The sequence below is a fragment of the Podarcis gaigeae genome (genome assembly GCF_964106915.1).
Source record: "Podarcis gaigeae genome assembly, chromosome: 2".
Lineage (NCBI taxonomy): Eukaryota > Metazoa > Chordata > Lepidosauria > Squamata > Lacertidae > Podarcis > Podarcis gaigeae.
The window spans coordinates 29,981,325-29,994,693 of record NC_139679.1 but is presented as its reverse complement, the minus strand read 5'-3'; the positions used below and the strand labels follow the sequence as shown (position 1 = coordinate 29,994,693).

Sequence of the window (13,369 nt, the reverse complement as noted above, 5' to 3'; positions counted from 1 at the left end):
TGAGAGACTTCAAAGAAGTGTGACTAGCCCAAGGTCACCCAGCAGCTGCATGTGGAGGAGCAGGGACGCGAACCCGGTTCACCAGATTATGAGTCTACCGCTCTTAACCACTACACCACACTGGCTCTCAAACAGATAGGCCTGGTCCCTGGGCTAGAATATTCCTTTCGGACACTTTATTCCCCCTCCTTCCTAAGAATGGGGCGTGGAACAATACAGAATTAAGCTCAAGTCAATATTAATGAGGCCCATTCTCTTCCACAAATGCTGGGACCTCCCTAAACAAGGTCATTTGACATGCACAAAATATTCTATGGATGCTTGGTGCCTGGCACAAAAATACTGTTCTTCTTTTCTTTTTATTTCAAAGTCATGTTACTAGTCCTTGTGGTTGTGACAATATGGATGGTTGGGAGGCAAATGCAAGTCTCCACAATCCCAAAAGATCCATATGCTTCATGCCTACCTCTCCCTCCTTTCGCACTTCCTACGTATGCCATTGTACCAATTCATCTTGTTCTGCCATCACAAAACTTGCATTTTTGAAGATGCCATATACATAGAGAGACAGGACTGATATATGAATTAAGGACATTTATATGCACGTATTGGTTTTCATAATTTATTCTGTTAGCAGAATGTGAGAAGTCAAAGCACAGAATTCCAGCTCTCTTGGCTTTATTATTTAGAACTTTTAATTTGTGCACATATAGAATACAGGCAGGAGTGAGAGATTTATAGGAATTGAGAAGCACCGCTCCCCTCTTCCATGTGCTTCTGGATATTCCACCAAGGCAGCGTTGAGTAATTCCACCAAACCCCTTTACCTTCATGGGAGTGTGAGAACCAAATCTGGGAAGTGCCGGAGTGGGGGCCGCGGAAGGCCGGTTCTGATGGGGATGACGCCGGGCCTGTGGGATGTGGCGGTGCTGCTGAACCCAAGCTGCTGCTGAGGAAGCTGCCCATAAAAGACGAGGCAGGTGAGTTTCCCATCAGCCCACTTCCTGCTAGATGCACACACACACACAAAGAGAGAAGGGAGAGGGAGGAAAAAGAAAGAGTGTCGGCATATGGATGGACAGCATGAAGATCAGCAAACTTTCTACAGCGGCAATTATTGAGTTCTTGATTTGTCATCCTGTCCATAGGCTCATGGTACAGTATGCTACTTTGCAAATAAAATACCTAAGCACTAAACTGAAAGCAACATTTATGCAATAGCACCATACATATTTTTGCTTAAAGACCTAGCTCATCATAATCTAATAAAAATCCTAGTTCATTGAAATGTTTGTCCCTGGAACCGGGCTTGAAGAGGAAAGAAAACACTTCCAGCAGATGTGAAGGCCCACCTACATGCTTTTACACGCAGTGCCTGGATGGAAAAACACAGTTTCCCACTCAATCTGGCAAGCTCTGGTGGGCAAATATCATCTGCCTGCTGTCTACTCCGAGGAAGGAGTTGGTATTAATGTAAATCCCCATCAAAGACTTCTGAGAGTCATAAACTGGATGCATCTCCTGAGCATGGTACCTAGATACATGCAAGCAAGGAAAGGCTGGGAGCATCCATTGCGCCTAATAGTTGTGCATCTACAAGCTTATCAGGAAACAAATGACTGTGGGTAAATGTGTCACTAGGCCTTGAAACCTGGGTAGTAGCTGGCACATATACAGAACCCTTTAATATACAAGCCTGTGACCTTGTCAGCACTCATACGTCAGCTCAACACTAGCAGCTTCTACGCAAATGTACCAGCCCTGCAGAACGAGCAAAGGAAAACAACCCAGACGCAGCATATTGAGCACCTCCATTTCCATGTCCAGAATGACTCCAGGAAGGGAGAATTAACCATAGGGAAATGAACCGGATGGATGCAAGTTCTCCAGAAAGAAGTATTCAAAAATTGCTTACTGTATAGAGTGCAAACATGCTCACAGTTCCTGTGAAACAACGCATTCCTCCTACATTTTGAGTCAATGACTCTCTGGCAATCAAGTTCCTTGCAACTGGGCCTCCAAACCACTGGAAAGAGGACCCCGTCTCATTTTGCAATACCTGTGGAGACACATCCCGAACCCACTTCCCCAGTGTAGCAAACCTCAAATGCAGCTATTGTCACATCAGCTAGGCACCTGAGGGTAGTGGAGCTCGACTTGTGCACCAGTCCATGCCCATGGGAGCTGTGTGACGTGGGAGCTCTATGGGATTTAATAGCCTGCTCAGTGAATAGAACACAGTTCATGGGAGGGAGCAGATGATTTCATGTAAACCTGCATTACATTACTCGCTTACCTAGACAATGAACAGTGTTATTGCACAGGCCAGCCCGTGATTTCTTGCCAGAACTGACTCTAGAACAGTTTATTTAGGAAATACTCTTAATCCATGGCTGACACTTGGGACTCCTTGTATTCACTGATCATGGCTGTATCTGCCCGTGAGATGGCAGGACAGCTACGCAGGTGTAACAGCAGCTCTTGAAGGTAGCTGGCTTTTTCAGGGGTGGCTACTGCTCCAGCCCCTGCTAGGGCAAAAGACTTCAGCTAACAATGGAAAACTCCTTGATGCAGAATGTTTGTAAGCCTGTTCCCCTACTTTGCTTTTCTCGCTTCCAAGGCACTCACTGCAAGGGCTTATTCAGCTCTACAGATCCAGTGGTACCTCGGGTTAAGTACTTAATTCGTTCCGGAGGTCCATTCTTAATCTGAAACTGTTCTTAACCTGAAGCACCACTTTAGCTAATGGGGCCTCCTGCTGCTGCCACGCCGCCGGAGCACAATTTCTGTTCTCATCCTGAAGCAAAGTTCTTAACCCGAAGTACTATTTCTGGGTTAGTGGAGTCTGTAACCTGAAGTGTATGTAACCTGAAGCGTATGTAACTCGAGGTACCACTGTACTAAAATCTCTCTCTCTCTCTCTCTCTCTCTCTCTCTCTCTCTCTCTCTCTCTCTGTGTGTGTGTGTGTGTGTGTGTTTTCTAGCAAGGTTTCAAATTCATCATGGAAAAATTCATCACCACCAAATTTCTGCCTGTGAAACAGTTGCTTAAGGTGAAGGGGAAAGCTTACCAGAAAAGATGACAGCTCACCCGGCCAGGCCTGCAAATAGTGCTGTGCTCTATCTATGGGCAATGGTCCTAGACCTTTTAGTCATTACCCCTAGGTATTTGACGTGGGCGAGTGCCTGGCGAGGCATCCAGCCAAAAAGCAGGAAGTACTCCTCTCTTTAAGCCAGCCCACGCTCCCTGGCTAATCCCACTGGGATGCCTCAGCGATGAGTGTGGGGAAGTGGTTACAAGGGCAGGGCCAAGGCAGTTCTCCCCACAGCTGGGTTGGGGGTGGGAGCCTGATCACTAGCTAGGGAAGTCCCTTTCTGGACATGACAATGTGAAGAGACTAGGTCAGATCAGAGTAGGCGGTGGCGGCGTGAGAGAGCCAGCCCAGGACGGAGCTTAAAAGCCTATCACTTTAGGCTTTCCCATAGGCTAAGCACAAACCTATGAGCGCTAAGGAGATCCCTGGGGAGTTTCTGAATCTCAGACCTGATCCAGAACTGCCCAACAAGGCCATGGGCTTCCTTCCTTAAGGGATCCCCAAGCCCCATAACATCCCTAAACTCCTGTTGAGTTTGACAAAAAAATAATTAAGTGACACCTAATTTTAAAATACTGTATTGGAAAAGAATGGGAGCAGCAGAGCTGTTTTTTGTTGTTTCGTGTATACCAACACCCCGCACCGCACCCCGAATATCTAAAAGCTGTACTATTGAACTCCTATTTCTTCCAGGTGGTGTTGTGTGGATTTTTTTAGAGGGCTCAGCTGGGTGATGCAGTCAGTAAGTAGAGAGAGCTTTGAAAGGTCAGCAGATATATAATTGCCCAGAACGTGGGAAGACACAAGAGTTCGGGCAGGAAGGAGGACGGGAAAGGAAATACTAGCGAGAAGCACTTCTCTTTCTAGCAGGAGTTGCATATCTCCCTAATATTCAGGCTCAGCCTCAAATATCATAAAGGAACCCCAGAACAGGAAACACAGCTCACTTGTGTTCCTGTCCCCCGCAATTCCATGCTAGAACATCAGAGTACGCCAGTGATCGTGTAAGCAAAAACAGATCCTCACCCCAGTCCTTGGAATCACCACCAAAGGGCTATCCTAGCTGAATTAAAATGCTGATCTCCCATTTTGTGCCTTACTATTGCTATGCTGAGCATTAAATAACATTAGATGACTGAGGGCTGATCAGGATACTAATTTCCTATCTTAATTTTAATGCCCGTCATTTCTTCCCACCAACATCTTTGTGTATTTGTCTGAGATACCCAGTGGAGATCTGAAGGCTCCCCCCTGGGAATGCAAGAGTTCATCAAACCAGTTGAGAAAGGAAATTTGGCATCATAGAGGCCTGCCCAGTTTGTCTCTCTAGTTTGGCTGGTAAGCTCCTATTGTCATCCTGCAGTAACTTAACAATCAGAATTGTGATTGAGTTTCTAGACTTTTGGAGGCAGCATAGTTTTTCCTGTGTGTATGCATCCTAGAAGGTGTGACACAGCGATGCAGGTGGAGAAGGGAAGGTTCTGAACACATGATTCTGCCTTATGTTTAAAACAAGTTACAGTATTTAATTTGACAGAAAAGGTAATAGTGAGGGTGTGCCAAAGAAGGTGCATGGCAATAGGTTCATCTGCCTGATATCACTGTCAATTGGCCTTGAGGGCAGGTGGTTCCCAGGTCTGTGAGATAGGTTAGTTGCCTGTTCTGGATAAGGTTGGAAGAATCATGTACGGCACCTAGGGTTCTCCCCGATCCACCTCTATCAGTAGAGGCCAGAGAGACCTCTGCGGCCAAGGGCGTTTGTGTTTTACAAGCTCTGGCTAGTACGCCAGCTGCAACTGTTCTTGGAATTGTCCAAACCAAAGTCCTTGTGTGGGCTTCTGCTGATGGGACTCATTACTTGAATCTCACTCTCTGATGTGGCACTGTTCACGTTTCTCCACATCCCTGAAGTTTGGTTCGCCTTTAGTATAAGGGCCCAACCTTCAGTGCAGCAAGCTCTGCCCTGTGGAACTGCCTGCCAGTAGACCTGCCTTTCAGATGTCTTCTGAAAACTGTACTATTTAGGCTGGCCCTTAAAACACGAGTGTCACTTCTTCACTAACCAGTACTTACTGATGTCTTTATATTTATGTTTTATGGGTATTCATAGTCTGGTTTTATTGCATTTTGTATGTTACCAGCCACCTTGACACAAGGAAGTGCATATTATAAATATTTAAATAACAAACACACATTAAAACCACACTTTTTACAAACAAAAAACAGGAAAAGTATTGCTAACGTAATCTACACCTTAAGCGAGTGCTCTTTCCCCAAAATGTGATTATTATTTTTCTAGAGTCTGAAAGAGGCAGAAAACACGAGGGCAATGATTTGGTGACATTATAATATATATTCTCTGTAAAAGCAAGTGAACAAGATGTGGTTATTCCAGAGTGAACAGCTAGCACAGAAGTACTGCTAGAACAATCCATAAATCAAGAAATCAGTACCAGGTTTAATTACCTCTCTCAATCTTGGAACTCAGAAGAGTGGTTGGGGCCAATGAGCACATGTGCACATGCCCAAACCCCCTTTACATGGGCTACAGGCAAAACTGCTGATTAGCGTACAACTAGCCTGCTTGTAGAAGCTCCTTGCCAAATTCCTCCCCTCCCCCCCCCCACTTCTTGTCCCTTCAAACACCTAGCATTACAGTGGTACCTCGGGTTACATATGCTTCAGGTTACAGACTCTGCTAACCCAGAAATATTACCTTGGGTTAAGAACTTTGCTTCAGGATGAGAACAGAAATCGTGTAGTGGCAGCACAGCGGCAGCAGGAGGCCCCATTAGCTAAAGTGGTGATTCAGGTTAGGAACAGTTTCAGGTTAAGAACGGACCTCCGGAACGAATTAGGTTCTTAACCCAAGGTTGTTGTTGTTTAGTCGTTTAGTCGTGTCCGACTCTTCGTGACCCCATGGACCAGAGAACGCCAGGCACCTCTGTCCTCTAACCCAAGGTACCACTGTATAATCAACAGCTGACAATTAAAAAGCAAGCCCTGTACCACCATTAGCCTAGCTCTGGAGTTTTGTGCTCTACAGCTCCCCCCTTCAACAAGCAACCTTATCTGCAGCTACAATTTCAAATCAGTTAGCCGGTGGCCATGCATTCCTAGCACCTCCACCCATTTGGCAGCACAGCCTCAGACCACACAGCATTCTGCGTCCCACGGTTCCCCATCCCGCTGAATCGGTGCCATTTCCGGCAGCTGTGGTTGCTGTCCTCTCCCATCCCGCTTTTCCACAGCTGTGTGTGGAGTATGGGCAGTACTACCAGGCCTAAGACAAACCCAGGATGCATTGCAGAAAATAAACTTCCCACCCCCGCCATGTATCCAAGCCCCCACAGATTCTGAAGCCGCTTCAGGGCAAAAGAGTTGCCCTCTCAGGCCGAGCTGCCAAGGAGACCGGATAAATAGGAAAGGAGGAGAGGAGCAGTTGGTCCTGGCATGGGGAGGGAGGCGGGTCCTGTTTCTAGGCCGAGCCTATCTGAGAAGCCGTGGTGCGGCGCCTTGGCTTGCGTCTCCCTGAGAACGGAGCCCCCCGCCTCAGCTCTCTCACGCCTGCCAGCGTTTCCCAGCCTGTGAGTCACAAGCTGCTGGCAGTGTCTGCTCCCCTGACTCTGCAGCTGATCAGCTCCTCTCCAGTTTCCCACCCACTCCTCAAACAGCCAAATCCTTAGCCAAACCTCTCGCGCTCCGCTTGGAGCCCCTGGATCCCATGAACTGGAAACGCATCTCTGGGCAACTCCCTCCTCCCAGTCATTTCGAGCCAAAAATACAATAATTGAGAGGAAAGGAAAGGGGGAAAGCACATAACTGAATGGAGATGTTCGCTTCTGGGACGCAATGACCCTAAGGAAGGAGGCCAACAAGATATATTATTCCATACATGAAAAAAGTATCATCCTAACCCTACTGGGGTTTTCTGATATCAAATCATTTTGAGTCTCCACCTCCTTCCTTTCCTCGCCTGTAGTTTTGGTGCTGTCCCCTTGTTTTCCTGCTGTATTAATTCACATGGCCAGCAATTCACAGCTTGTTGGTGCATACAGTAAACCCGCAACTTATACAGGGTTTAGGTTCTGGGGATCCGCACCTAAAACTTGTGTAAGGTGAAAACACGTTGGGTTCAATGGCGGGTGTGATTGCCAAAGTCTTTCTCTCCCCCCCCCCCCCGACGGTTGCCCCTTTCTCTCCCCTCCCCCAATATAATTGCCAAGCCAAATGAGCACAAGTTAAATGTGCGTAAGCTGTGGGCTTGCTGTAGTTAGTTGCTCTGATAAATTTGCCTTTCAAATTGAATTTCAAAAGGCTCTCTTGGGGTCTGGTGGCAACATGGCTGGCGAAGAAGGGTTTCCAACTATTTTACTGGGCTCTGCACCTGTGCCTTTAGCAACATCTTAGGGATCTGCAGGGATTAGCAGGTGATAATGCCAGATGATTTCTGCAGATCAGGTTGCTGTTTCAAAGCACTGGAGCAAGCCAGGGGTTTACCCCCCTCCCTGGTCAGTGATCAGTCCTAATGGTACTGCTATGTATGTGAAAGGAGGAGCTCAAGGGGCTGAGATTCTCCCAAGTTTTCAGCATAGAAGTTTCCAAAGTTTCAAGGAAGGTGGGGTGGATTTTGTTTGCTGGGCCCACTGAGGCTCAGTTGCCCCCACCTCCCACCCTACCCTGCTTTTGTAATTCAATGCTTTAAGAAGCACAGCATCCGTCTCCTCAAAGCCGTTGTTGACTGTCAAGTTTGCCTGTATAAAAGGGAATTCCAGGTCCAATCCCACTAAAATCTTGAAATTCAGTTTGCTTTACATCATTAGAAGATGTGGACGCAGGAGGCAAAAGCAGGTCTAGGAAAGGAATATCCATTGAGTAACACAACAAAGGCTGAGAAAGCAACGGCTTCCCATGTTTTTCCATTGATTCAAACTCTTTGTGGTTTTAGTCAGTAAACCAGAGCTCTACAGGGGATTTTACTTCTCTCTGGCCACTGGAAACCAGGAAAAATAATAATCTAAATCCTTATAAAATCCTCATAGAAGCAGAATCCAAATATCTTAGCAAGCAAACCATTATGACCAGGAGGAACGCCATCCACCACTGTCTGTGGAAAAAACGAGGCTATGCTGGTTCCCCAACCCTTCAAATGAGTTGCAGGAAACAGGAATTTCCACCTTAAAAACAACACTGGGGGGGTACTTTCCCCCTTTCACCACTGGGCAAGAATTACCATAAATTCATTCATGATGTCAGAGTAAGGAGACAAGGAAGGAGAAAGTGTTCAAGTTTCTAAAGGAAGAAGTCTTGTGTCTTTCGGCCTGTTTGCAACTCCAGCCACAGATGTATGGCTACTGGTTGCTTTCTCTTTTTTTTTTTTTAAATGAAGAGGAAAAACCATTTTGCACAAATTCAGTGGCACTCATTTCTTCCTTTAGTTATTTACTGTATGTGATGGTTACCAGCTTGAAGCTTCACAAGAGGATTAGACAAATTCATGGAGGGTTAAGTCTGTCAGAGGCTACTAGCCACAATTGCTATGTTCTGTCTCTACTGCCAGAAGCAGCATGGGGAAAACAAGATGGGAAAAGTGCTATTGCACACAAAACCTGCTTGTGAGCCACTGTGGGCTGACTAGGTGGGCCTTTGGTCTGATCTTGCAAGGCTTTTCTGATGTTCTTATAATGTATTATGTGTGCCCTACTATTACATGAGGCTTCCAGTGGTGTCTCATCCAGACTACAAATCAAGTTTACTCATTTGCTTCAGAATGTTGCAGTACCTATTGTTCTCAAACCACCCACTGGACTTACTCTCATATTTGCTTCCCGTATGCCAGAGCTGAGCCCTGACACTAAAATAAGAGCAAAGCACAGGTCCTGGTCAAACACAGGCACTTTGCATGCAGAAGCAGACCAGGACCAAAAAAAAATGTTCATATAAAACAGCAATCAACAACAGCCTAGCCGAAAGCCAACTTTCAGAACCCCAAAACTGTGGGACAAGCAGCCACTCTCTTCATCTCCTTTTCTGAATAGGGATTTCCTTAACTGTTCTGCCAATCTCCAGGGCGGGCCTCACAACACACAACAGGGGCAGATGATGCACTGCTGAAAAGTAGTTGTGGGGATGTGGTACTCTGGGCAACTGTGGACGAGGAAGTCCAGTCTTCATTCGGAAGGATCAGGAACTCCAACACAGATGCCTGATTTCAACTTGCAAGGGCTGGAAGAAGGTGCCCAATCCAATTACCTTAGGGAATTCGAGTTCACAGAGAGGTATGTTGGTGGTTTCTGGTAATGGGCAGGGACAAACTGTTGCAAGGTTTTGTGATCCTGGAGATTCTAGACATTACGACTCAAGTGTACAGCCAGCAGAATGGCACCAAGAACAGCACCTGTCCTCTGGCCAAGCTGTGGCCAGCCCAGTGGAAAAATGTGCCAGCCAGGGGAGGCATTGTTTGGAAGCTGCGGTGTGCTTAATTTCACTTGTGCCAAGGGAGCAACACCGCCTCTCCCTAAATGCAAGGTGTTTGAGGCAACAAGCCCTGCTCTGTAAGCTAGGCCAAAGGAGGGAGGCTTTCCTTGAAGCTAGATAATAATGTTCTGAAAAGTCTGACTGAAGGGCTCATCAAGGCCGGTGCCAAGCCCGTTCAGCTGTTTTGTAATGGATACATTCTGCTAGCCGCACCTAAGGATCTCCTGATGTGAATCAGTGGAGCCACCAGTGAATCATATTTAAACAAAGCAATCAGCTCCAGACTGGACACTAATAGGATACCGAGCCAGGGCTACAGCATCCCTTATTCCAAGGCTTTACATTACACCCCTCAGTCTGAGCTATCAGTTGCTGCTCCCTAGGGGCTGGGCTCCTTTCACATCATTCATAGCTACACTAATGCCCTTCAACTCTGACCCCAAAGGTGGCTGTTCTTTCCAGCCCTGGATTTCATCCCATCGTTGCCTCCCATTTAAAACCTTCCAGGTGTCACTAGGCGCCCCCTGCCCGCAAGAGGAGCCCAGGGCTCCTAGTCTTTCCATGGCAGGAATCCGCAACGCCCCTTTCTGCCCCAAAGCCATGGACTCCTCGCCCCACACATGCCTTGAGCTGGTGCCCCATCCACAACCCATCTGCCATCTTATTTCCAGCGTGAAAAAGAGCATGGAGGTTGGTGAGAGACGATGACAGGCTAGCTAAGAGTGGGAGGCTTGCATGACTTTTCTGCGAGAATGTGTGTGATATTTGGGATGTCCCGGGCTCTGAGCTCCAAACTCTCGCCTCTCCAAACAGCTCAGCTTCTCCAGTGCGTGCGAAAGGGCAGAGGCTAATTTGCACTGAGGCTTGGATGAAGTTATCTAACTGGCCACTGAGAGCTACTGGATACTGCAGCTGCCCTTCGTTCTTTGAGGCAATGCCCCTTTCTCCAGATCATCCCAAACATCCCCTCTACTGCCAAAAATAACCTCCAACCACATGTTAAGTCCATATTTCAAGACATCATTGCTCCATGGTGTTTTTTTTATTTTGAAACTCTCATTTGGCAGCTTTATTTGGGCTTCGGGGAAGGGACCCCACCGCTGCGGCCAGATCATTAAGTGAATGGGGCGGAAACCGGGGAATGGGATAAGCCCAGGTTGTCCCCACTTACCCCATGTTACTGAGGCAACTCTATCAGCCCTGGAAGCATCAATTCAAACAGCGCATGACACACACATTCTCCGTAGAGCTGCCCTGGCTTACAAAGGCAGCTGCCTTGATTGCCATTGTTGAGGCAAACAGCACCCATTCATCCCTGCCCTGTTGCTGCACGGCAATGCACAGCTCCAAACCCATCCGTCTTAGCCTCTCATTTCTCTACCTGACAAGCCTTCTGTGACTCAGCCAGCCCACATCTCCTGTTTTCTGTGGGTCTCCTTGATTCGATGTGCAGCTTCCTCATTGTTTTGAATTGTAAAGCAATTTTAGAGTTTAAAAGCAGTGGTGGGACATCTCTCTCTCCACCCACCTACCCGCCACCACCCCAGCCTAGCCATGCTAGAATCTCAGACATCTGTGGCTCGCACACTCAATTATGTTTGTGAGTTTGGGGTTGGGGGGGGCAGGTTTGCTGGAATTTATTCTAGAACCTAGAATAATTGAACCAGCAACAAACTCCTACCCCTCCCGCCCCAAGAGAGTTGGGCTCACACTCTCATAGTTTGAGCTGACAACTCCTTGTTCACTTTCCTTTTAACAACACTTGGCAAAGGTACTGCCAAATGAAAATGGGTAATAGATAATGTAGATCTTTCATTGGTCCCAGCTTTTGAGTTACAGAACAACCATTTTAGCAGAAGGCGACATTAAAAACTGAGCATTTATGCCCTCCGTGGATAAATGAAATTGATTATTTCAGACAAAGCAGCAGTTCATCCATAAAGATATACTTCACAGTACACAACATATACTTATATGCACACACAAATACACAGGATACATACGCACAATACTTTATACTAGAATCAATGGAAAGTGAATACCTGGTTTTTGTTTTGTTTTTACAGTCTACACACAATCAAGATCTATTGCATATTTTTTTGCCCCTGAAAAGCGCTATTTGAGAAACTGCTTTCATTCTGAAAATAATAGCTCATTGCACATTGATTCTGCATTTCCCTGCATTGTGTCCATTTGAAAACAGACGAAAATGGATGTAGCCAGTGATGCTGTTTGGTGAGTGTATACTAAAGATTGCAATCTCCCCTTCCTTCTTCATTCACCTGGGGCACATGCAGGGAGGGAAAAGAATAGCTAACCTAATCAAGGGGAGGGTTTTCAAAATTGTATCAAGTAATCACACCCACCTTTGTGGATGGCAGGATCTGGAATCAATCTAGTTTGGAAGCAACATGTTGGAGATGGCTGCATAATGGATTCCAGATCGAGAAAAAACTACATTTTTGTGCTGCAAATGCATTCGTGTGCATGCAGCTGGATATATATCTATGGATATAGATACACAAATCCAGCGCAACTCATATGTCTCTCACCTAATTAAACACCAGGAGGGAGGGAGGGATAGTTGGCTGATATATTTAACTTGAAAAAGAAATGGCGCCCCTATGTACTTCCTTTGCCAAAGTTGGAGGCTCAGAATGCAATGAAGACCGAAACACACAGATGAAAAATGGCAGGTTCCCAAGAGCCTTCCACAGTCAAAAGTGCTATATAAATGCTAAGAACTATAATTGTCCAGCTAGATTTCAATAGCCACTTGAGCCGGGCTGAAATGCAACAGGCACTGAAACTACAGATTGATCCTGAGAGACGTGACAGAACTATATGAGGTTATACAAAGCAGACAGGCCCTGACTTGGGCATGAAATGGCGATATAGGGGAAGCCTACAAGTGAGGCAGAAGCAAAAGGGGGTTTGGGAGTGTGAGAGAGAGGGGGTGGCTGGGTGCCCAGTGGACTGAGGTGTCTGAACAGAACAAATCTGAGGATTGGAAACAAGGACAATATGGCCAGAAGTGAGGAAGCCCAACTCTTTTTTCCCATAGAATCATAGTTGGAAGGGACCCCGTGGGTCATCTAGTCCAACCCCCTTCAACACAGGAATATGCAGCTGTCCCATTCAGGGATTGATCCTGCAACCTTGCCATTATCAGCACCACACTCTAACCAACTAAGCTATCTTGTGTGTGTTTCATGATGAACTCAAGTGAGTGAACTCAAGCAGCTGAGCGGGGGTTTTCCCACTCCTGTTTCAGGTTCAGGAGCCATTACAGAAAAGGGAACAGGCTATTCTGGTGGTTGGAAAGTTGTAGCTGAGCCCAGGACACAGGTCACTGGGCTCAAGCTTGACTTCCCCAGAAGAGCTGCGCTGGGGAGGGCCTCACCCAGCCCCAGCCTCTGGGGGCTGTGCGGGAAATATTCAGACAAACATCTGTGCAGCTCCCAGTCAGGTTTCAGTGGCTGGAAAAGGAGGCCAAGTTCTGTGGGAGAGGCCTGGCCCAAACCAGCTCTGCTGGGAAAAGGTTCAGCAGTTAGGACTGCCTTGAAAATAACCTCCAGCTCTGGGCTCCATTGCAAACGGAACAGCCGCCATCTTAGCGCACACCAAGAGCTGAAGCCAGAGACATTCCAACTTTAAAAAAAGAAGTCACACAGAACTTCAAGAAGCAGATTCATGCCTAGTAGATCCAAACTCAGAGGAAGAACGCTAATACCAACCTCTCCTCATAGCTACACAAATGTAATACTTCCCAGACAGGAGGTGCTGAGCTTCAATTC

General features: G+C 46.8%; 1 protein-coding gene across 8 annotated transcripts in view; it reads right to left on the bottom strand.

Annotated features, from left to right (window-relative positions):
- The window catches only part of BAHCC1 (BAH domain and coiled-coil containing 1), a 117,535-nt gene that overhangs the window by 44,504 nt on the left and 59,662 nt on the right, over positions 1-13,369 (bottom strand). For 7 of the 8 annotated variants that reach the window (XM_083727339.1, XM_083727342.1, XM_083727338.1 and 4 more), the window contains one exon: positions 828-1,007. In XM_083727339.1, coding sequence (XP_083583465.1) covers positions 828-1,007 — 180 coding nt within the window. The remainder of the gene's footprint in view (positions 1-827; positions 1,008-13,369) is intronic. The other variant, XM_083727341.1, reaches the window with a different exon arrangement.